The following is a 24,545-nucleotide window of genomic DNA, read 5'->3' on the forward strand; positions in this document are numbered from 1 at the left end:
CTGGGGATCTGAGCTGCTAAGGTCAGGGCTTTCCCCAGCTCTGGTTTTGTTCTCTCCCTCTTGCTCTGAGCGGGGTTGCCTTGGCCTCCTCCCCCACCAGGCTGCCCTGGTGAACTGTTTCCCTGGGGCAGGGGCTTCAGTGGCCTGTGATCTCTCCTCTGACTGGCCAGAGAGGGCATATGCCCTTGTGGATTGCCTTGTTCACCCAAAGATTTGGGGACGTGATGGTTTGTCTCCACTTCCCTCAACCCCATATTTAGGGATAAGGAAGGTTGGGTCAGATGCCCTGGTTTTGGAACTCGAGGAACATAGAAACTAAGGCCTCCTTCGTTCTCCAGGGCTTTTGGGTTGATGGTAGACAAACCCGAGGCAGAAAGCTACCTTGTGAATTTTCTTCGGGCCTCACTGTGGCCCGTTTATACAGCCTTCACCTGGGAAGCATTCTGCTCAGTCACCCAGTGGAAGCAAGTATTGTAATAGCTGCAGCAGAATTTCTCTATTAAGACAACAAAGCTGTGCCCAGTTCTCTAGTTATTTTGGCACCAAATACACAGTTTCCAGGGAAACCAGCTCCCCCCACCCCCCTTCACTATGCAGGATATTACAATAAGATCTTCCCTGATGCTCAGCTACAATGAGAACTCTCCCCCCCAGCCTCCTCTCTGGGGCTTCAGATCCTCCCAGGTGGCATTCTTCAATTTTGCACTGCCTTTACTTTTCTGAGCCCAGCTTGGGGTGCGTTTCTCTGTCCCTCTTTCTCAGCGATCTGGGGCCTTTTTCTGTGCGGGGCTCTTTCGTGAGTCTCCCTCCCCACCCTCCCTGGCCTTGGGCTGCTCATTGACAAGTTCTGACCCGTGGGGCATGCGGGGAATGACTGAGTAGGCAGAGGAGCTGATCATTGGCCTGGCTTCTCTCTCGCCCCTTGTCTCCTCCATTAACTTGTCATTTTCCAGGGAGCTTTGCCCTGGAGCTGGTACCCACATCCAGTGTAACCATGTTCTTTCTCCGATCAGTGGGTCTGATCGTGGTTCGTTTGCTCCCTCATGACTTAACCAACCTGTTTTAATTCCGATATCCAAACAGATTTCAACTATGAGTACGTGCAGAGAGAAGCTCTCAGGGTTCCCCTGATATTTCGAGAAAAGGATGGACTGGGGATTAAGTAAGTTGCTGAAACTAATTGCTTCTTCCCGTGTCTCTCTCCCTTACAGTTTATAGTTTGGGATGGATGTCCTGCGCCCTTCTCCCCACCTCTCATCACAGAGAAGGATCTTTCTTCATTACCTGGGGATAGTATCTCTTTGTTCAAGGCCTGGCAAAGGGGAAAAACTCTCCAAAGATTGTTTTCAGAGAATTTGGGCAGAGATGACAGAGGGTACTTAAACAGTGTTCACTTCTTTCCCTGACCCATGCAGTTAGGTGCAGTGACTTCCTAAAGCGAATATAGTACTCCCCAAATTAGGAAACTGAAGCAGGGCCTGAGCTGTGAAGGGATTGGCTAGCCTCTAACCCCAGAGGCAGGGCACCTAGATACGTATTTTTCTACTCCAGACTCCCACTATGTGGGAAATTGGTCCTTTTCTGGGGAAGGCATGGTTCCCGGCTTGCCAGGCGGCTCGCCACCTATTCCTCTGCCTGCCCCAGCACCTGCCTCCCCAATGGTGTGTTGTTTGGTTTCCATTCTCTTAGAGATCTGTCAGAGCTCCAGGTGGGGGGTGGGGGGAGAGGTCCGGGGAGGAAGGCTGGAAGAACAGGTTTCCGCCCCTTGGGCTGGGGTGGAGAGGAGGCTGTGGGTGTCATCCCCGCTCTCCTCCCTCTCCGGCATCTACTGCCAGGCTTGCTCAAGAGTTTCATTCCCAGGCTAGAAATCAAACCTCTGGCGTCACTGTGAATTAATAGGAACGTCACCATAGTCCTTATGGCCTGTGTTACCAAATGCCCGGAATTGGAATGATGTGTATCTTTTTTTCCCTCCTTTGAACCTAAGGGATCCGTCCGACCCTCCATACAGCTTCTTTTCTGGAGATTATTTGCTAGGGGAAGGAAGAGACACAGGGAGGGCTGCTGACCCTAAAACAAAGCAGATGTTTGAATGCCTAGCTCTGGGGCTTACGTTTGACACCACAATTCAATCTTCCCCTGCAAAGTGGGGTGGACAGTGGATGTCCCATCCGCTTTTCTGTGGCAGTGCTGAGTTGCTGTTGGGGAGACTGAGGGGGTGAGGAAAGGGCTCAGTGGTTGGAGAGTGACCCTCCCTGGGGGGACTCATTGGTCTATCCCCCCTCCCTCTGGATTATCTCATTCTGGGCTCCCAAACTGAGAGCAAGGGAACCCTCTTGGAAAAATGGCTTTGCCCTGCCCCCAGGGTTGGGCCAAGCTCTGTTGTTTCTGGTTTCTCAGCAAATATCTGTGCTCCTGTCTTTCCAGGATGCCTGACCCCGATTTCACAGTCCGAGATGTCAAACTCCTAGTGGGTAAGTTGCTTACTCTGTGTGTGCAGCTCAGAGAGACCGACGGGGGGGGGGGGGGGGGACAAGGGACAGAGGTCTTTGCCACCCGCCTGTTTAGATTTTTAACTGCCTCCAAAAAGAAAGTCCCCGTGGGAGGAGGCAGGAGCAGGTGTGAGCTGCAACCGTCTCATTCCGGAGAACAGGTCAGATTGCAAAGTAGCAAGAAGCTGTGTGAGAGGATGTTTGCCAGCGCACAGTTTTATGAGGGCCGATTTGGACCCTAGCCTCCATCACAACACAATCTTAGATCTCCCCTTTGCGTTGTTTGGGGCTTGCTGGGTAAACACTGCGTGCTCTGTGACCCCTGAAAGACTTTCAGACTTTGGAGGGGAGGGATCATTCTTCCTGCTTCCTCAGGGTTCTAGACAGGTCTAGGGTGGGGTTTGCCACTGAGTACCCAGCAAATGCTTATTAACTCCCCAGGCACCTGCAGGGTGTAGCTGATCACTTAGCGTTCCAGACTCCTGACCTGGCATTTCAGATGTTACAGGATGTCTTTCAGTAAATCCGTTCTTTCTAGAAGTGTTTCTCAAGTAGCTCCTTCGTGGAGGCAAGTTCAGAGCTATCAACATGACAGACAGGATCCCTGTCCTCTTGGTTGGTGAGACAGGCAACAGACAAGTAAACAGTTTTTAAAAATTGATACCTTCTTGGAAGATGATAAGGCCTATGAAGAAATAAAGCAGGGTAATGGGATGTTGAGTGATGGGGGCTCTATCTTAGATGGGCTGGTTAGAGAAGGCCTAGAGTGTGTGTGTGTGTGTGTGTGTGTGTGTGTACATTTGGACAGAGACCTGACTGATGAGAGGCCAGCTGTGAGAAAGAACATTCCAGATTGAGGGATAGGCCAGGTCAAAGGCCAGGAGGTGGGGGATGAATGGAGTGAGTAAGGGGGAAAGGAGGAAAGGGTAGAGGTCAGAGGGCCAGGGCCATTTAGGGTCTTACAGGCCCTGGTGGGGAGTTTGGGTTTCACTCCTAGTATGGTGGGAAGCCCTAGGGAGTTAAAAAATTTTTTTTAAAAATATTCATTTATTTCTGAGAGAGAGAGAGATGGAGAGAGAGATGGAGAGAGAGATGGAGTGCGAGCAGCTGAGGGTCCCAGAGAGAGGGAGACACAGAACCTGAAGCAGGCTCTAGGCTCCGATCCTTCAGCATAGAGCCCAACATGGGGCTCAAACCCACGAACCGTGAGATCATGACCTGAGCTGCAGATGGATGCTCAACTGACCGAGCCACCCAGGTGCCCTGGCCTGGGAAGTTTTAAAGCGGGGCAAAGGAGGTAGCCATGCAATTTGATCACTTTCTTTGGGAGAAGTTTAAAAACATTTTTTTTAATTGACATAAAATTCATGAACATAAAATTCACTATTTTACCACTTTAGAGTGTATAACTCAGTGCTTTTAGTACGTTCACAATGTTGTGCAGCCATCAGCACTCTGATTGCATAACATGGACAACCTGTAACGTCAGCCTTTGTACCCCCCAGCTCCCCTCTGCTTCCAACCCCCAATAATCAGGGATGTGCTTTTTGCCTTTTGTGGGTTTGTCTATCCTGGACATTTCATGGAAGTGGAATCATAGAATATGTGGACTTTTGTGATTGGCTTCTTTCACTGAGCATCGTGTTTTTGAGGTTCGTCCCTGTTGTAGCAGGTTTCACTGCTTCATTCCTTTTTATACATTTTTTTTTATTGTTGAGAGAGAATGAGTGGGGGAGGGGCAGAGCAAGGGGGACAGAGGATCTGAAGTGGGCTCTGTGCTGACAGCAGAGAGTCAGATAGGGGGCTCTAACCCATGAACCTCAAGATCATAACCTGAGCTGAAGTTGGACACCTAACCGACCGAGCCACCCTCAGTGCTTGGTTCCTTTTCATGGCTGAATAAGATTCTCTTGTATGTGTGTGCGTAGGCCACATCTTGTTTATCCATTTGTCAGTTGGTGGACATTTTGCTTGTTTCTCTTTCTTGTCTATTATAGATAATGCCGCCATGAATATTTGTGTACAAGTTTTTGTGTGAACATAATGTTTTCATTTCTCTTGGGTCTACACCTAGGTAACTGGGTCATATGTTAACTATATTTAACCTGAGGAACTGCCAGACTTTTTCAAAGCAGCTGCACCATTTTACATTCCCATTAGGAATGCACAAGGGCTCCAGTTTCTCCACATCCTCGCCAGAACTTGTTATTGCCTGTCCTTTTTTTTTTTTTTTTCTTAATTTAAGTAGGCTCTATGCCCAGCATGGAGCCCAACACAGAGTTCAAACTCAAGACTCTGAGATCAAGACCTTAGCTGAGCTTAAGAGTCGGACACTTGGGGCACCTGGGTTGCTCAGTTGGGTAAGTATCCGACTTTAGCTCAGGTCATGATTTTATGGTTTGTGGATTAAGCCCCATGTCAGTCTCTGTGTTGATAGCTCAGAGCCTGGAGTCTGCTTCAGATTTTGGGTCTCCCTCTCTCCCTGCCCCTCCCCTGCTCATGCTCTGTCTCACTCTCTCTTAAAAATAAACAAACATTAAAAAAAAAAGTTAGACGTTTAATAGACTGAGCCACCCCAGTATCAGTACCCCTACCTGTCTTTTTGTTTGTTTTTAACATTTATTCATGCTTGAGAGACAGAGAGAGACCGTGCAAGCAAGGGTGGGGCAGAGAGAGAGGGAGACACAGAATCCGAAGCAGGCTCCAGGCTCCAAGCTGTCAGCACAGAGTCCGTTGCGGGGCTCAAACCCATGTACCATGAGATCATGACCTGAGCTAAAGTCAGATGCTTAATTGACCGAGCCACCCAGGCGCCCCAGGACATATTTTTTTTTAAGCTGGATTCTAAAAATGCTGAAGGAAGTGAACATCAGAGCAGAAGGGGCAAACTTTCCGATACTGTGCAGAAGATGGCATGATGGACCCCCAAATGAAGTCTTGGCACAGATGACTTATTCTGGGGCCTCAACCCCGCCCTAGTCTTGTTGCTGGACAAACTTAGTTTGAGGCCCACCTCTGCCACTTGACTGATTTGGGACAAGCCGCTTAATCTGCCTAAGCCTTTGTTCCCTCATCTGCAAAATGGGGCTAGTAGCAGAATCTGCCTCAGAGGAGGATCCTATAGAATGAACGCGTAGCATTTTGTTGGCTGACCAGTGCCTGATGAATGGTCCCTGTTATTACTTATTGTAAAGGAAGGCCATGGATGCGATAAAATTCTTTTTATGAGCAAGGATAAAAGCTAAGTTCTCAAGTCAGAGGCTCAGGCAACATCAGAGTCTTAGTAATGTTGTTCTTAGCCCTTTTGAGGAACTTAAAAGCCCTTTGCAGTTGTATTTTGCTCTAGTTGTGTCCAGGCGGCCACTGCTTTCTTTGCACCTCATTTTCTTCGTTGAAGCACTCAATTAGATGCTCCTGATGTCCTTGCCAGCTCTCGAAAAGTCTGGGATGTCAAAGGAGGCGGGAATAGCGATACTTTCACCCTATCTCTCTTGGCATTTCTGTGATGATCAAATGGATTGATGGGTATTGAAGTGCTTCGTGAAGATAGAGTGTGTTCCATGCAGTTAGCATGGGGCATTGTTATGCCCATTTTAATCTCTGAGAGTGCACGCAGGCTTCCGGGGAGCAGCGAAAGGGCACATACTTCACAGTGACATAAATGGCAAATGTAACTCAAGCTGGCCTAAGCACAACAGAATTCACTGGCTTATGTAAGAAGTTGGGAGTGTGACCTTCAGGCACATCTACATCTAGGTGTTCCAAGAAGATCTTTGAGAGGTTGAATCTGATTTTTCCCTTCTGTTTCTCTCTTGGGCTTCCTCTTTCTGCTTCATTCTTGGCAAGCTTTCCCCAACAGCTCCGACTTTATCCTTCCTGCGCAGGTTCTCCTTCCCAACCCACCAATAATTCCAACAAATGTCTCGGGGTCGGCTTGGCCAGATTTAGCAACGCCCCAACCCGGAGCTGGTGGCTGGGGTCAGCCACAGCATGAGCAGGTGACCGGGGACTGGGGAAGGGTGATTACCCAGGGTTGCTGGGCGACATAAACATGTCCCACAGGTAAATGGGAGTTCCGCCTTGGAGGGCAGGGTGTGGGGAAGGCTTCGCCTACCCTCAGTCAGGGTGGGATCTCAGCCTCTCTTCTAGACTCTTGCTCCCCTCTCAGGCCTTGTATCTTGGGAGGCAGCTGTGTGAGAACGGGCCAGCTACTGAGGCCACAAGTTGTGGCCACAGATTCTTCTCTAATGCCCTAAAATCGAGCTTTTCTCTATCAGCCCCATTTTATATGCCTTCTGGGAATTCAGATGCCTGGTCTCCGTTCCTAACTCCTCGCCTTTAAAAGTACAAAAGGCACTTTTCCATTTTTAGGACACTGTACACTTAAAAAAAAAAAGCTTTTTATTGAGGTATAATTTACATATAGAAAAGTGCACATATGGTCACCATACAGCTTGATTAATTTTAACAAATTGAATGTACTATGGTCACTGGCACCCCAGAACCAAACCCTGTGTTCCTGTACAGTTACTGCCCTGCCCTGTCGTCCTGACTCCTAACAGCATGAGTGAAACTTGCCTGGGTTCATACTTTATGACCAGAAGATGAGTGGAATCAGGCCAGTGTCCACTTTTGCTTTCAGCTTCTTTTGCTCAGCTTGGTGTTTATAAGACTCAACCATACTGTCGTGTATAATTGTGGGTGGTTTATTTTCATTGCTGTAGTTTTCTGTTATGTGACTATTTCACAATTTATTTATTCATTCTATTATTATTATTACTTTTTTTAAAGTAGGCTTTCCACCCAGCACAGAGAGCCCAATGCGGGGCTTGAACTCACGACCCTGAGATAAGACCTGAGCTGAAATCAAGAGTCAGACAGTTAACCAACTGAGCCACCCAGGCTCCCCTTTCCATCCTCCTCTTTTCTTTCTTTTTTGAGAGAGGGTAGGAAGAGAGAGAGAGAGAGAGAGAGAAGTGGGGCTTACCCAGGTCTCGTGTTTTACCCGAAGCAGGGCTTGAGCTCACCTCAAGGTGATGGGGAACTTGAACTCAAGAACTGTGAGATCATGCCCTGAGCTGAAGTAAGATGCTTAACGCCTGAGCCAACCAGGTGCCCTGTCCTTTTCATTTTAGTCACACTTCTGTGCTGGTGGGTGTATAGTTTTATCACATGGTGGTTTTAGTTTGCGTTTCTTCATGACTAATGAAATTGAGCTCTGTTTCGTATGTGTATGTGGCAGTCTGATCAAGTCTTTTCTCCATTATTTTGAGGGGTTGTCTCTTGTTGATTGTAAGGTATATTAGCTTGCTAGGACCCCCATGATGAAGTACCATAGGCTGGTTGATTTAAATAACAAAAAAATTTTAGCGTCCGAACTTTTGCTTAGGTCATGATCTCGCGGTTCTTGGGTTCGGGCCCCGCGTTGGGCTCTGTGCTGACTGCCAGCTCAGAGCCTGGAGCCTGTTTCAGTCTGTGACTCCCTCTCTCTCTGACCCTCCCCTGCTCACGCTGTCTCTCTCTCTTTCTCCTAGAAATAAATAAAACATTAAAAAAAATAAATAAATAACAAAAAATTTTTTAAATGCTTAAAAACGTTTATTTATTTATTTTGAGAGAGAGAGACAGAGAGCATGAGCAGGGTGAGAGGGAGATACAGAATCCCAAGCAGGCTCAGTGCTGTCCATACAGAGCTCGACACAGGGCTCAAACCATGAACCATGATTTTTTTGAGCCCAGGTTAAGAGTCAGATGCTTAGCTGACCGAGCCATCCAGGCGCCCTGCAGAAATTTATCTTCTCGCAATTCTGGAGCTAGAAGTCCAAGATCAAGGTGTTTGTTGTGGGGCTTATTTCTCCGAAGACCTCTGTCCTTGGTTTGTAGATGACTGTCTTCTCCCTATGTCTTTATATGGTCTTTCCTCTCTTTCTGTGACCTAATCTCTTCTTACAAGGATATCAGTCTTGGGGCGCCTGGGTGGCTCAGTTGGTTAAGTGTCTGATTTTTGATTTCAGCTCAGGTCATGATCTCAACAGTTCATGAGATTGAGCCCCACATTGGGCTATGTGCCGACAACGTGGAGCCTACTTGGGATTCTCTCTCTCCATCTTTCTCTGCCCCTCCCTCGCTCACGCGCATGCTCTCGCTCTCAAAATAAACAAACTTAAAAAAAAAAAGAGAGACCTCAGTCTTGTTGAATTAGGGCCCACCCTAAAGACCTTATTTTAACATAATTACCTCTTTAAAGACTGTTCTCCAATATGATTACATTTTGAGGTCCTGGGGGTTAGGAGTTCAACATATAAATTTTAGGGAACACAATTCAGCCCATGACATAAAGCTTCTTGATACACTCTGGATATGCTTCTACATTCCAAAATCTTTTACTCTATGGGCTCTGTTGCCTTTTCACTCCCCTAAAGGTGTCTTTGAATGAACAGACGTTCTTTATTTTAACATAGACAACTTAGCTCTTCTTGGTCTATTACTTCTTTTGTGTCGTGTTTAAGACATATTTGCATACCTCGGGTTTGAAAGATGTTCATGTTTTTCTCAAAAAAAAAAAAAAAGCTTTATTGTTCGAACTTTCATATTTAGGTCTGTAGTTTATCTGGAATTGATTTTTGTGTTTGGTCCAAATAGGGGTCACGATCCCCTTTTTCCTGACTGTATGTCCAGTTGATCCAGTACCATTATTGAAAAAGCACCCTCTCCCCATGACACTGAAGTATTGTTTTTGTCGTTGACTGCGTTTGCTTGCGTGAGTCTGTTTCTGGTGCTCTAGTGTGTCCCCCGAGAGGGCTCCCCACATCCTGCAAACAATGGGCTCAATCCCAGATAATTCATAAAAAGAATTAGGTATTTTCACATATGTGGGTTGGGAGTTGGGGGGGTAGGGAGACTGGGAAGGAATTCTAGTTGCCTCTGAAGATGCTTTAAACTTTCTGAGAAAACATGTCCAGAAAGTGCTGGGTGTCCTGTCTCTCGACCAGTTGTGTCGCTGATTGTGTCCTGCTCTGAGCCATGGGGTCTTGCATATTATCTCTTCATTGTATTCCTCTCTAATGAGGAGACCCAAGCTAACATGTTTTCTTTGGCCCCTTTTCTTGAGAAGTATTCATGACAAATCACCTCATTCAGTATTTATTTATTTACCCAATTAGAGAAATAATCACCTGTCTCTTACAGTCTGGTTACCAAATGACCCCATTTTGTCCTCCCCAGTAATCATATACATTATTACTGTTCAGTCTCCAATGGGGACCAGAAGCTCAGAGGGAACAACCCACAGGGCCGGTGGATGGGCGATCTAGTTGGGACCTGAACTCAGCTCTGGGTGTTTCCCACCCTTTTGCTTCATGACTTTCTCCTCCATTCCTTCTTCCTTCACAGTATTACTGGTGTCTGTGTTGTGTCGGGTGAAGGAGGCTCACCAGACTTGGATGTGCCCTTGACGGACTGTGCTTAGTAAATTCTCACACCTTAGAAATCAAAGGATAGCTGGGGTGCCTGGGTGGCTCAGTTGGGTGAGCGTCCAACTTCAGCTCAGGTCATGATCTTGAGGTTTGGGAGTTCAAGCCCCTGTTGGGCTGGCTGCTGTCAGAGTCAAGGGTGGAGCCTGCTTTGGATCCTCTGTCCCTCCCTCTCTCTGCCCCTTCCCCGCCCACGGTCTCTCAAAAATGAATAAATACTAAAAACAAAAACAAAAACAGAAACAAAGGTAGCTGACTTGTCTCCAGACCTTTCTTTCTTTATTTTAAAGTTGGTTTAAAATCATAGACGTTTTACATTTGAAACTCTGGAAAAGTTCTTTTTTTAAAAATGTTTATTTAATTTTGAGAGAGAGAGAGATAGGAGGTGCAGAGAGAGACACAGAATCTGAAGCAGGTGCCAGGCTCTGAGCTGTCAGCACAGAACCTGATGTGGGGCTTGAACTCACAAGCCATGAGATTTTGACCTGAGCCGGAGTTGGACACTTAACCGACTGAGCCACCCAAGCACCCCTTTGGAAGAGTTCTTAGAATTCTTCTAGCCTTGCTTTCCCCTTTCACAGGTGGGAAAAACTGAGGCCTGGAGAGAAGTGGCTTGCAAGTTGCCCAGACAGCAGATGGCATATCAGATTCAGATGCCGGCTTGAATTTCAGGGGTTGGGAGAGATGATGCTTGTAATGGAAACCCAGAGGAAAAGTAGACTTGCATGGGGGATGTGCATGGGCTCAGTTCTGACCATGCTGAATGGAGCTTGGGAGAGAAATCCAGGGTGGACAGATGGCATGGGAGGCATCCACCTGGCAGAACAGATAGAAACGTAAGCAGGGGAAGGTGCGTGAAGTCAGGAGGGCCAAGACTCCTGAGTGCCAAGAAGGAGAGTTTCAGAGGAGTTCAGTTGTATTTCTTTTTTCCCCTTTTTTCTTTCTCTTTTTTGTTTTTTGTTAAATAAGTTTAAAAAATTAATTTATTTTTTTAATTTTAATTTTATTTTTAAAATGTTTATTTATTTTTGGGAGTGTGCAAGCAAGAGAGGGGTAGAGAGAGGGGGCAGGGGATTTGAAGTGGCCTCTGTGCTCACAGGCTGACGGCAGTGAGCCCTATGTGGGGCTCGAACTCACGAACCATGAAATCATAACCCAGGCCAAAGTTCGACGCTCAACTGACTGAGCCACCCAGGCGCCCCGCCCTTTTTTTTTCTTGAAGATGAACACCCAGCTTATTGGTTTGTCCTATTTCCCTTTTCTTGAAAGCCAGTGTTCTAAAATAAAACTCTTGACTGTACCTGGGCCTCAGGGAACTAAACTTGCTTCTCCCCACTGTTTTTACCTAATAGAAGTCACTCCCCTGTGGGCAGCACCTTAGACTGGAACTACTAGAATTAGCTGTTGCTTCCTGAGATCTTGTAAGCCAGGGACCTCTCCCATATTATTTCGTCTGATCCACATAACACTGTATTTACCACTATCCCCATTCCATAGATGTCAAATTGAGGCTCAGAGTGACTTGTCCATTCAAATAGCTAGTGTGTGGAATTGCTGATTTGTCCCTGTATCCATTTGACTAAGGAGCTGTTCTTTTACCTTGTACACAGTACTGCGGCTGGCTCTTCGTGTCCCATAATCCAGAGCTCTTTAGTGTTTTTGGCTTGGGTGTCTTTTTGGATTTTCTTGGCTGATTGGGTTTCACCCTGATTTGTTACTCTGGGTTTGTATCTTCTTCCTTTTTTTTTTCTTTTTTTTTAAGTTTATTTACTTTTGAGAGTGTGCAAGTGGGGGAGGTGCAGAGAGAGAGGGGACAGAGGGTCCCAAGCAGGCTCTGTGCTGACAGCAGTGAGCCCGATGCGGGGCTCGAACTCAAGAACTGTGAGATCATGACCCGAGCCAAAGTCAGACGCTCAACCAACTGAGCCACCCAGGCACCCCTGGTTTTTATCTTACACTCATCTGTCTGTGAGGGTTGGGGTCTTGAACCCAGGGCACAGAGGACATCCTGGTGCTGGATCTGTGCTGGAGATAGTTTTTAAAGGTGCAAAGTGAGAAGCCAGAAGATATCAATGCTTAGGGAGAACTTAAGGACCTTCGTAAGTGTCTTATTTCACAGTGAGGAAACTGAGGCCTAGACCTGGGAAGAGATTTGTCCCAGGTGGTGCAGATGCTCTCTGCTCTGGGCCCTCCCCTTTCCCTCATACCTTCAATTTGGGACAGTGTTCCCAGGAGACTCTTGCTTTCAAGTTTACAAAGTGCTTTTAGTAATCGTGTCAGCAGGTCCTAGCCTCTTCACTTTACAGATGAAGAAACAGAGACCTGGAGAGCTTCAGGGATGTACGTACCCAGGACTTCACTGCTAGGAAATAGCGGGGTGAGATTTGAACTGTGGCCAGTTCTTTTGCTAGTAAACACTACCTCTGTGAAATCGATGAGGATTTCAAGGAGCAGAATAAAAAACTACTTTCCAGGAGCAGAATAAGAAACGATTTTAGAAACTTGAGGAAGATAGAGAGGGTTCCAGAACGATGATGCAGGACAGTTGTGGACACTCTCTGAGGAGTGGGCTCAGGAGGAGTTTGGGATCAGTGCCCGTGTGTTCAAGGTGACTTTCAGCAGCCTCTTCCTGACTCTGAGCCCGTGGCTTTTGGAGCTGACTGATGGGGCCTTCAAAGCAAGGGCCATGGGGCCATGGATTAATTTCTGCAGCTGGAATTTGTTGGATGTGTGTGTAGCCTGTGAGCCCAGAGAACCAATGAGATGGGGGGGGAGAGGGCAGGAGTGGGGGTTGAGCCGCTGGCCTACTTAGGAACGCCAGGCACTGCTCAATGTGGAAAATTTTCCCTGTAACCTATTGACTTCAGGAGCCCGAGAGTTCCATTGCTCTGGGTCACTTGCAGGACCCAAAGGGCAGCTTGTCCCTGTCACCCCCTCCAGAGGTGGCTGCTCCCCAAGCTTGGAGGGCCACATTCCATTCTGAGCACTGATCTGTCCCTCTGTCCCTTGAGGACACAGACGTCTTTCCTGGTACTGAGCTTCCTGCTCAGAGACCTGGCATTTACAGCCGACTCTCCTTTGCCATCAGGGGCAGACCAGACTGGGAACCTGAGAAGATGGAGGGCTGATTCTTAATCTCTCAGCTCAGACTGCAGAGGACAGGCAGGCCCCAGTGTCCCCAGTGACCCCTTGGGGCAAGCCTGTGGGTCTGTTCCCCCACATGCTTCCCCCCATTCACGTTGAAGGGATCTGATCTATTTAAGAACTAGGCTAAAAATCGGTGGGTTGGTCCTGGAAGAGGACCTGAAAAGACCGAACCCAGTGGTTTTCAAAGGGGGATCCCTGGAATCTGGATCTGGGCCTGAGTTCTGGCCACAGTTCCACCCCCCCCCCCGCCGCTTTAACCTGAGCTGCTTGTTTTTATTTATGCCTTTGGCTCTTTGTCGGAGCTTCTGTTTGAAGAAAGAGTTCTATGTCGGTGAAAACACAAGTGTAAAGGTCGTTCTTCCTGCCTTTGCACACGAGGCAACTGAGGCTTGGAGCGGGGCCAGTCAGGGTTGCTGGGTCTGGAACTCGGTCCAGGGCTCTTGGCACTGTCCCACGTGCCCTGGAGGCAGCCACCGCTCCTTGTGTGGCCTCCTGTGGTCAGAGCGAACAGGCCAGGCGCCCGTGCTTCCAGTGTGGTTCTTCACATGAGAGTAAAAGAGCCTGTCAGACTTTTTTAAAAGTGTTTTTTAATTTATTTCTGAGAGAGAGAGACAGACAGACAGACAGAGACAGCGTGATCAGGGGAGGGTCAGAGAGAGAGGGAGACACAGAATCCGAAACAGGCTCCAGGCTCTGAGCTGTCAGCACAGAGCCCGACACGGGACTCCAACCCACGAACCGTGAGATCATGACCTGAGCCGAAGTCGGACGCTTAACTGACTGAGCCCCCCAGGCGCCCCTAAAAGAGCCTGTTAAAGGGGCTGTGTCTTCAGGGTTAAAATCGCGGTGCCCAGGGCACGAGCTCCCTTCCCCATCTGTCTGATTGGGACACCTCTGCGTTTCCTATTCAGAACCTCAGGACCCAGGACCCATGGCTCGTGGCCAAGTGCATGGCAGACCCTACCATGTGCCAGACATTGTGTTAGGCTCTGTGACATCAGTGGGCCCCTTTTACAAATCAAAAGCCTTCCCGTTCTAGAAAGGGTAAATGAGTCCCCTGAACCCACAGTGCTAGGAACAGAGCTGGGATTTGCTAGAGAATTTTAAAAAGTAATGAGAGGGCACCTGTGTGGCTCAGTCAGTTAAGCGTTGGACTCTTGATTTCAGCTCAGGTCATGATCTCATGGTTTGTGAGGTTGAGCCCTGCATCAGGCTTCGTGCTCACATGACAGAGCCTGCTTGGGATTCTCTTTCTCTCTCTCTTTTTCCGTCCCTCTCCTGCTCTTTCTCCCCCTGAAAATAAATAGATAAGCTTTATAAAATAAAACAGAATAGAATAAAATAGAATAAAATAAAATCTATAGTCATAACAGCATTATCACACCTAATCTTTTTTTTTTTTTTTATAGGAGAGAGAGAGAGAGACAGCGTGAGCAGGGGAGGGTCAAAGAGAGAGGGAGTCACAGACTGAAACAGGCTCCGGGCTCTGAGCTGGCAGTCAGCACAGAGCCCGACGCGGGGCTCGAACCCACGAACTGCGAGATCATGACCTAAGCGAAAGTCGGACACTTAACCGACTAAGCCACCCAGGCGCCCCACACCTAATCTTTTAAAAACAATAATTCCTGGGGTGCCTGGGAGGCTCAGTTGGTTAAGTATCTGACTTAGGCTCAGGTCATGATCTCATGGTTCAAGAGTTCAAGCCCCGCTTCCGGCTCTGTGCTGACAGCTCAGAGCCTGGAGCCTGCTTTAGATTCTGTGTCTCTCTCTCTGCTCCTCCCTCACTCATGCTCTGTCTCTGTCTCTCAAAAATAAATAAACATTAAAAACATAAAAAAATAAAAACAATAATTCCTTAAAATGAGTACTATTAGGGTCACCTAGCTGGCTCAGTCAATAGAGCATGCACCTCTTGATCTTGGGGTTGTGAGTTCAAGCCCCACACTGGGCATAGAGCTTACTTTAAAAAATAAAATAATTAATTAAAAAATATGTAAATATCCATATTTATTGTTCAAACTTCCAGTTTCATGTTAGCATACACTAACATGTATGTTTTTTTTTTTTTTTTTTGCCAGTTCTATGAGTTAGAAGGTAAATAGCTCCTTACATTGTGATTGGTTGTGATGCCTTTTGAATCTATTATTTATAGTCTCTAGGCCCTCCTACCATCTCACTCCAGTCTGACGAAGTTGGATTGTTTGACCTGTGGAGTTTTCATTGTCTGGATTTTGCCAATTGCATTCCCTTGGAGTAGTTTGTGTTCTTCTGTCTTGTGTAGTTTCCACAAATTCGCAGTTGGATGTAGACTCTTAAACAGGTTCAGAGTTTGTCTCTCTCTGCACAGAAATGTACTCATTCATTCATTCGTTCATTCATTCATTCATTTTTTTGGGCAAGACTACTTCATAGATGATGTTCTGTTCTTTGATGAGGACGCACGTAATGTCAGGTCATCTCCTTCCCTCTCTCTCTCTCTGTCTGATGTTAGCAGACATTGATGTTTGATGTCTAGCTTTATTGTTGTGTTAGGGGCTGCAAAGTGGTGACGGTCTAGTTTGATTGTCCTTTGCCATTTGTTGGCTGGAATACACCTGGAGACACACTTCCCCTCCTCTGCTGTTTGTGTCGGACCTGGACCTTATCTCACACTCAAGCCAGTGTGCCACTTGTACCCACGTCATTTGCCTCCCTTGAAAGTATGCTATCACTTCTGCACTTCTCCCTTCCATCTGGGGGCTGGAACCCAGCAGAGCTGAATTTCCTAGGTCCTGTTTGTGTTTCCCTGGGGGTTTATGTTTATGGAGCCCAGGCACCTAAAAGAACTGACTTCCCTCCTCCCTTTCTTCTGGCTTCAAGCCCTCCCCCAGACTGTGGCTTCCAGGACACCTGGGGAGCTGGATGGAGCTCCCCTGCACACCAGCGAAGCTATTCTTAGAACCAAGTATCTCGACCTTCCGCTCCAGATACAGTCACTCAGCCTCTCCCACCCTCGGGCCTCTTTCCTGCACACCCTTACTCCCCCGTCAGCCCCAGCTGCTCCTCACCGCTCTGACCGCTCCAGGCCCTGACTTCTCTTTGCATCAGAGGGTGGGGTCAGCTGGGGGCCTGCACCTGGCTAAGAACAAGGGAAGTGAGGCTGCATTGAGAGCCCTGGGGATTGCGATGAGGGTGCTGGGAGCCTGGTTTGTGTTCAAAAAAGAAAGAACGGGCCTCTCCCACCCACATCCTTCTGTGTTCAGGGACAGTTGTCCCACTGGTGGGGCTCCTGGCTGCTCAGGATTTCCAGATGTTTTCCAGGTTGGGGGGCTTTATCTTCTCTAGCGTGGAGAGGGTTATACATACCTGCCTTGAGGCACCCTCGGGCCATTTCTCCAGTTTGACTGTCACTTATATGTGAAGTCATATGTCATATGCTGGGCAGAGCATGTAATTGGAAAACACCAACATTATTTATTCATTCCACAAATGTTTTTACTGAGCCCCTGTTAAGGGCCGGGCTCTCTGTTCTAGATACGTAGCATAGAGTAGTGACTAAGACAGACCAGACTCCTGCCCTCATGATGCTTACAGAGTAGCTGGGGAGAGAGACAAGAAACAAGCTGACAAAAGAGTCAGCATCTAGGATGAAGCGGTAGGATGTCATCGGTGGATGACATTTTCTCTTTTCGAAGCTTCTAGTCAACTACGTTTAGTTATAGGGTATGTCTGTCCTGTAACACCTAGTATTGTCGGGGTTGCCATGCGGGAAGCCGGGGGGGAATAGCCCTTCTCTGCCCTCAGGGATATTTCTGGAGCCCTGTGGGGTTACCCAGCCATCCTTTGTCCGCCCTGCTTTTCTTTTCTTTTTTTTTTTTTATTTATTTCTAGGAGAGAGAGAGAGACAGCGTGAGCAGGGGAGGGTCAGAGAGAGAGGGAGTCACAGACTGAAACAGGCTCCAGGCTCCGAGCTGGCAGTCAGCACAGAGCCTGACGCGGGGCTTGAACCCACGAACCGCGAGATCATGACCCAAGCGAAAGTCGGACGCTTAACCGACTAAGCCACCCAGGCGCCCCTGTCCGCCCTGCTTTTCGTTGGCCGAGGCTGCTGTGGTACCACACCCTGTGCTTAAAACCTCAGAAGTGTATTCTCCCACAGTTCTGGAGACTGGAAGTCTGCAGTCAAGGTATTGGCAGGGCCTGGCTTCCTGGGAAGTCTCTAGGCGAGAATTCGTCAGAGGTTCCTCCAGCTTTTAGTAGTTGCTGGCCTCTTTGGCGTTCATGCGTTGACTTGTGGCTGTGTGATTTCAACGTCTGCCTCCATCTTTATGTGGCTGTGTTCCCTCGGTGTGTGTCTGTCCAAATTTCCCGTGTCGTACAAGGACATTGGTGTTGGCTAAGGGCCCACCCTCATCCATTCTGACCTCATTTTAACTTGATCACAAGTGCAAAGACCTTGTTTCCACATAGGGTCCATTCACAGGTGTCCGGGGTTAGGACTTGAACATCTCTTTTTGGGGACACAGTTCAACCACAGGAACCTGTGGGGTAAGCCTGTTAGCGGGATAGAGAACACTAAGGTTAGGCCCCTAGAGGAGGGAGCCAGCGCTGGGCTGTGCCTTCCACACCTCCAGTGTTTTTGTATGGGGCACCTCAGTTGACTCCACACTTTTTTAAAAAAAAATTATTTATTTATTTTGAGAGAGAGAGAGAGAACGAGTGGGCGAGGGTTAGAGAGAGAGGGAGAGAGAGAATCCCAAGCAGGCTCCAAGATGTCAGCGCAGAGCCCAATATGGGGCTTGATCTCATAAACCATGAGATCATGACCTGAGCTGAGATCGTGTCAGACACTTAACCGACTGAGCCACCCAGGGGCCCCAGGCCGTTATTTTTTTAAAGTTTATGGAGAGAGAGAGAGGGAAAATCAAATCCCAAGCAGGTTCTGTACTGTCAGGGTGGAGCCCGGTATAGGGCTCAAACTCATGAACCTATGAGATCATAAGCTGAGTCAATATTAAGAGAGAGCCTCAACCAACTGAGGCACCCCTAAAAAATTATTTAAAAAATTTTCCCAGGACTAGTTAAAAAAATTTTTTTTAAAGTAATCTCTACACCCAAGTAGGAGGGCTCAAAAATCACAACCCTGAGATCAAGGGTCACACACTCTATTGACTGAGCCAGCCAGGTGCTCCTCCCAAGACTAGTTTTATTATATTTAAAAATACCTTGGGGGGGGCGCCTGGGTGGCTTAGTCGGTTAAGCGTCCGACTTTCTCTTAGGTCACGATCTCGCGGTTCGTGGGTTCGAGCCCCACATCGGGCTCTGTGCTGACAGCCAGCTCAGAGCCTGGAGCCTGTTTCAGTCTGTGACTCCCTCTCTCTCTGACTCTCCCCTGCTCACGCTCTCTCTCTCTCTCTCTCCTAGAAATAAATAAAAACCATTAAAAAAAAAATACCTTGGGACACCTGGGTGTCTCAGTCAGTTGAGCGTCCTACTTTGGCTCAGGTCATGATCTCGAGGTTCGTGAGTTCAATCCCCATGGTGGGCTCTGTGCCGACAGCTCAGCGCCTGGAGCCTGATTCAGATTCTGTGTCTCCCTCTCTGCCCCTCCCACTCCCTCTCCCCCAAAATGAATAAACATTAAAAAATAAATAAAATACCTTGACATAATGCAGGGAAATAACATTTTTAGGGGTAATGGTACAGTTTTGGACATTATTGCACCCTTGTAAGTAAATGAAACTATTGAACTAGATTATTTGAAAGCTGCAAAAGTCATAGTTTATAGGTTAATATATGTGTGTCTTTTGTGGGGGAGTTCTGTATACATGTTGTAAGTGTTGCATAAAATATCTTAGAAAAGGCAAGTGTCATGGTATATGCAAGGCATATGCATATTTGAAAACACACTTGTGCTCACATTTTACTCACAGTTACACGTGGATATGTATGTCCTGTAAAGGTGTTATGTGTTTTATTTAAAAAATTTTTAAAAATTTTATTTCTGAGAGAGAGAGAGAGAGAGAGGCAGTGTGAGCAGGGGAGGGTCAAAGAGAGAGGGAGACACAGAATCTGAAGCAGGCTCCAGGCTTTGAGCTAGCTGTCAGCATAGAGCCCAACGCAGGGCTTGAACCCACAAACCGTGAGATCATGACCTGAGACGAAGTCGGACGCTTAACTGACTGAGCCACCCAGGTACCCCAAGGTGTTATGTGTTTTAAAAATGCCTCTAATTTTGGGGCGCCTGGGTGACTCGGTCGGTTAAGCATCCAACTTTAGCTCAGGTCATGATCCCGTGGTTTGTGAGTTTGAGTCCCGCATTGGGCTCTGTGCTGACAGCTTAGAGTCTGGAGCCTGCTTCGGATTCTGTGTTTCCCTCTAACTGTCCCTCTGTCTCCCCTGCTCTGTCTGTCTCTAAAATATAAACATTAAAAAAAATTACCACTAATTTCAAGAGGTGAAGGGGAGTGGAAGGTACAGGCTTCTACTTATGGAATGAATGCAATGGGGATAACAGCTACGGCATCGGGAGTGGAGTCAGGGGTATCATACAAGTGTTGTATGGTCCCAGGTGGTAGCTACACTTATACCGAGCATAACATGACCTAGACACTTGTCTAATTACTGTTGTACGTTTGAAACTAATGTAACATTGTGTGTCAAACTTGAGTGAAATATATACATAAATACATTGTGACATGCTTACCATGAATAACTGAATACAGGACATCTAATTTATTTTAGTTTTTCTAAATGTAAACATGTGGGTACATTATGATACATATACGTGTTAAAATATCTATTATTGCTTACATATGTGAAATATTTATACACACTTGCACATTACATGCGTTATGTGTATATCACATGTGTGTATATATAATATGCGCTAACAAAAATGGACAAATTTACCCAGTTTTAAGAGGATTTTTTAAGAACTAGATTTGGGCTGTATGTTTTTTGACATCTTTTTATTATAGTCTTTGAGTTGGGTTGTATATAAGTTGGCATCATACATAATACCAACTTGATAGATTAGTATTGATGTGATGACCTACTATTTTAGTGTTGTCAAAATTGTATGTTTATTGTGTATTAGTTTTAATTGTGCAAGTTTAAATTGTGGAATCAGGCTAATGAGTTAGAAGCATGAAAGGGAAGGGGTTGATATATATGATTTTGTTATTTAATTAATTAATTTTTGAGAGAGAGTGAGTGAGCAGTGGAAGGGGTGGTGAGGAGCAGAGGAAGAGGGAGGGAGAGAATCTTTGCTCAGCCCAGTGGCTCAGCACAAGGCTTGAGCTCTCAAACCATGAGATCATGACCTGAGCCAAAATCGAGAGTCAGATGCTTAACTGACTGAGCCACCCAGGCGTCCCAAAAATCTTGTCAGTTTAGATTGGCAGGGACAGCAAGCTGTGACTTGCATACAAATCTTTAGTTTTTTTTCTTCTCTCGTGTTTATTTATTTTTGAGAGTGCAAGCCAGAGAAGGGCAGAGAGGGGGGAGAGAGGATCTGTGGCAGGCTCTGCATTGACAACATAGAGCCCGATGTGGGGCTTGTCACAAACGAAGAGATCATGACTCGAGCTGAAATCAGATATTCAACTGACTGAGCCACCTAAGCGCCCCCAAATCTTTAGCTTGTATGCAGTGAGATGCCACAGCACATTTGGTACCCTTAAGAGCCTTTCATTTGCCTCCAGTATTGTCTGAATATTAAACAAAAATTTTTAATTAAAAAATTAAGAATTAAATTTAATTAATTAAATTTTTACTTAAAACATATTTTTCACAACTGTTTTTTGAGGTAGGTAGTCTTACCTCTGTTGCAGATGAGGACATTGGAGTACTTTTTTTTTTTTAATGTTTTATTTATTTCTGAGACAGAGAGAGACAGCATGAACAGGGGAAGATCAGAGAGAGAGGGAGATACAGAATCTGAAACAGGCTCCAGGCTATGAGCTGTCAGCACAGAGCCCAATGCAGGGCTCGAACCCACCAACTGTGAGATCATGACCTGAGCCGAAGTCGGAGGCTTAACTGACTGAGCCACCCAGGCGCCCCATGGGGTACTTTGTCTAAAGATCTTATGCTCTGAGGAAAGACGGGAACCTGAAACATCTAAGTCCTTTGATCCATTTTTGCATGTGGAATGTATTATATATGGTGAAAAGTTAAAAAAAAAAAAATTACAAAATGAATGCCTGCCACCCAGGTTAGGAAGGATTTTAATTCCATACGGCTTCCTGTGAGACCCTCCTGCCCCAGAGGTGACCTCTGGTCTTGTTTTCCATACCAAAGTATCACAAACTGAGTGGGTTAAAACTACAGAAATTTATTCTCTCTGTTTTAGAAGCTAAAGTCCAAAATCGAGGTGTTCCCTGCATTGGTTCCTTCTAGAGTTTCTAAAGGAAATTCCTGCCTTGCCTCTTCCTGCTTTTGGTAACTCCAGGCTTATCGACACATTATTTCACTCTCTGCTTCCATCTTTCAGTTGACCTTGACCTTCTTCTAAAGACACTAGTGATTGGATTTAGGACCCACCTTCAGTCCAGGACAATCTCCTCTTGAGATCTTCACATTAATTACCTCTGTAAAGACTCTTTTTCCAAATAAGTTCCTATTCAAAAGTTCTGGGTAAATCTTTTGGAGGGCCAGCATTCCACTACTGTTCTGAATTGTGCTTATCATTTCCTGGCCTCTGTTTAGGGTTTCCCACCTCTGCCTGCATCCCTAAGGCCTGTTAAGTTGGGAAGAACTGAGCCCACGCATGCACCTAGCACCTCCCTAGGGGGAGGGAAGGGTATTTTGGACAGTTCGTGAAGCCTTTGTAGAGAGAGAAGCTGAAACAGTCCATGGCCCAATCTCTTGATCCATGATGAAGAGAGACTAACACACAAGAAACAATTAGGAAAAAGAAGAGAGAGAGAGAGAGACTGGAAGGCATGAAGTTGTTTTTCATGTCAGATTGGAGGAAGTATATGATATTTAAATTAATATACTACATTGCTTTGAAAAACAATTTATTATGGGTGCCTGGGTGGCTCTGTTGGTTAAGTGTCTGACTTTGGCTCACAGTTTGTGAGTTTGAGCCCTGCATCAGGCTCCATAATGATAGCACATCCCTGCTTGGGATTCTCTCTTGCTCTGTACCCTTGCCCCACTCGCACTTTCTCTCTCTCTCTCAAAATAAGTAAAACATTAAAAGAAAAAGAAAAATAATTTATTGAAGTGAAATTCACATAACATAAAATTAACCATTTTAGGGGCACCTGGGTGGCTCAGTCGGTTAAACGTCTGACTTCGGCTCAGGTCATGATCTCACGGTTCGTGGGTTTGAGCCCCGCGTTGGGCTCTGTGCTGACAGCTCAGCTCAGAGCCTGGAGCCTGTTTCAGATTCTGCATCTCCCTCTCTCTCTGACCCTCTCCTGCTCACGCTGTCTCTCTCTCTCTCAGAAATAAATAAAAACATTAAAAAAATTAACCATTTTAAGGTACATAATTCAGTAGCATTTAGTACATTCACAGTGTTGCGCTACTGTTACTTTTCTGTTGGTTCCAAAACACTGTCATCCAAACACCCTGAAAGGAAACTCGTATCCATTAGTACTCATTCCTCATTCCTATCTCCCAGCCCCTGGCACCCACTAACCTACTTCTAGTTTCTGTGGACTTACCTCTTCTGTACATGTTACATAAATGGCTTCATGCAATATGTGACCATTGGTGGGGCGTCTGGGTGGCTCAGTCAGTTAAGCATCTAACTTTGGCTCAGGTCATGATCTCCTGGTTTGTGAGTTTGAGTCCTGCGTCAGGTTCTGTGCTGACAGTTCAGAGCCTGGGTCCTGCCTCTGATTCTGTGTCTCATTCTCTCTCTGCCCCTCCCCAACTTGTGCTCTGTCTCTCAAAAATAAATAAATGTAAAAAAAATAAAAAATGTGACCATTGGTGTCTGGCTTCTTTCACTGAGTATCATAAATATATATATATATTTTAAGTTTATTTATTTATTTTGAGAGAGAGCCCATGCTTGAGTGAGCAGGTGAGGTGCAGAGAGAGAGGGAGAGCAAGAGAGAGAATCCCTAGCAGGCTCCGAGCCATCAGCGAGGAGCCTGATGTGAGGCTCTGTCTCACAAACCATGAGATCGTGACCTGAGCTGAAATCGAGAGTTGGATGCTCAACCTCCTAGCCATGCAGGTGCCTTGATGGGAGACTTTTGAAAGAAATATTTTACTTAAAAAATTGTTTATATATTTATTTATTAGAGAGGTGGGGGGAGGAACAGAGAGAGAGGGAGGCACAGAATCGGAAGCAGGCTCCAGGCTCCAAGCTGTCAGCACAGAGCCCACTGTGGGGCTCGAACCCACACACCATGAGATCACAACCTGAGCTGAAGTGAGACTGAGCTGCCTAGGCACTCCAGAAGTTACTTTTAGAAAACTTTTAGAAAAACCAAATTTGTTGGTCATTAAGTGCCCGAGGTTTTTTGTTTAATAACATTTTTATTGACGTATAATTCACATGCCATATAATTCAGCTATTTAAAGTGTCCGATTCAGTGGCTTTTCATCTGTCCACAGAGCTGTGCAAACATCGCCACAGTCAATTTTAGGACATTTTTATCACCCGCCATAAAAACCTCACACCTGTTGGTCATCCTTGTTATGTTTTAGGATCTTAAGTTGTCAGTCCCCTGGACTGGCTGGCAGAGATTTAAGTGGCTCTTGACTTTCTACTGCTTAATTTTCTCCACCTGTAATTATAGATGAACTTGGCCAATTAGGTAACGTGCCTATCTTCAGGCACATTTTGGAAATGTTTCATGTGCATTATCTCCTGTAAGGCTCAGATCAACCCGTGGGAAAGCTACCATTTTTGTCCCCATGTGACAGATGGGGAAACTGATAAAGAAGCTAAGAGGCCCAAGGTCCAGCTGGGGTTTGAACCATGAAGTCTTACCTTAATTTGTTCTGATAGAGGCGACTGAGCTCCAATCTTCAATGCTGACTTTCATGAGCCTCTAGGTCTGTGATGGCCATTACCGGCCCAGCAATCCTTCTACAGGGGGCTTCCCAGACACGACCTCATGCACAGTTTGGAAGGAGAGGCTGGGGGCGGTGGGAGGCTGGCCAGACAAGGGGGAGGGTTTGGCTGCCTGTTCTTCTGTCACCTCCCCCACTGTAACAGTAGGCTCTGCCAGGTGGGCTTCCCAGAAAAGCTGAGCAGAGTCTACCTGTTCCAGGAGCTCTGGGTGAGGTAGGAGCCAGCACTGTCCAGAGCAGGCCAGAATTTCCAGCAAAGTTCAGGGATGCCCCCTGGTGGATCTGTACTCCTGAAGCAAAAATAGCTGTTCTCCGAGTCTGTCCTGCGATCCCCGTAGGATCTGTGGGGTCAGGAGCCAGTCACTGAAGGCGGAGATCATTTTTCAACCATAGCATGTGATCTGGATTC

The 24,545-nt window shown here is 46.6% G+C and overlaps 1 protein-coding gene across 7 annotated transcripts in view; it reads left to right on the forward strand.

Moving 5' to 3' along the window:
- KDM2B (lysine demethylase 2B) overlaps nt 1-24,545 on the forward strand; it is a 125,427-nt gene that overhangs the window by 4,043 nt on the left and 96,839 nt on the right. For all 7 annotated transcript variants that reach the window (XM_039231954.1, XM_039231809.1, XM_039231684.1 and 4 more), the window contains exons 3-4: nt 1,084-1,162; nt 2,428-2,474. In XM_039231954.1, coding sequence (XP_039087885.1) covers nt 1,084-1,162; nt 2,428-2,474 — 126 coding nt within the window. The remainder of the gene's footprint in view (nt 1-1,083; nt 1,163-2,427; nt 2,475-24,545) is intronic.

Source organism: Hyaena hyaena, unplaced genomic scaffold (assembly GCF_003009895.1).
Source record: "Hyaena hyaena isolate Hyena2069 unplaced genomic scaffold, ASM300989v1 scaffold_0, whole genome shotgun sequence".
In the NCBI taxonomy this organism is placed as follows: Eukaryota; Metazoa; Chordata; class Mammalia; order Carnivora; family Hyaenidae; genus Hyaena; species Hyaena hyaena.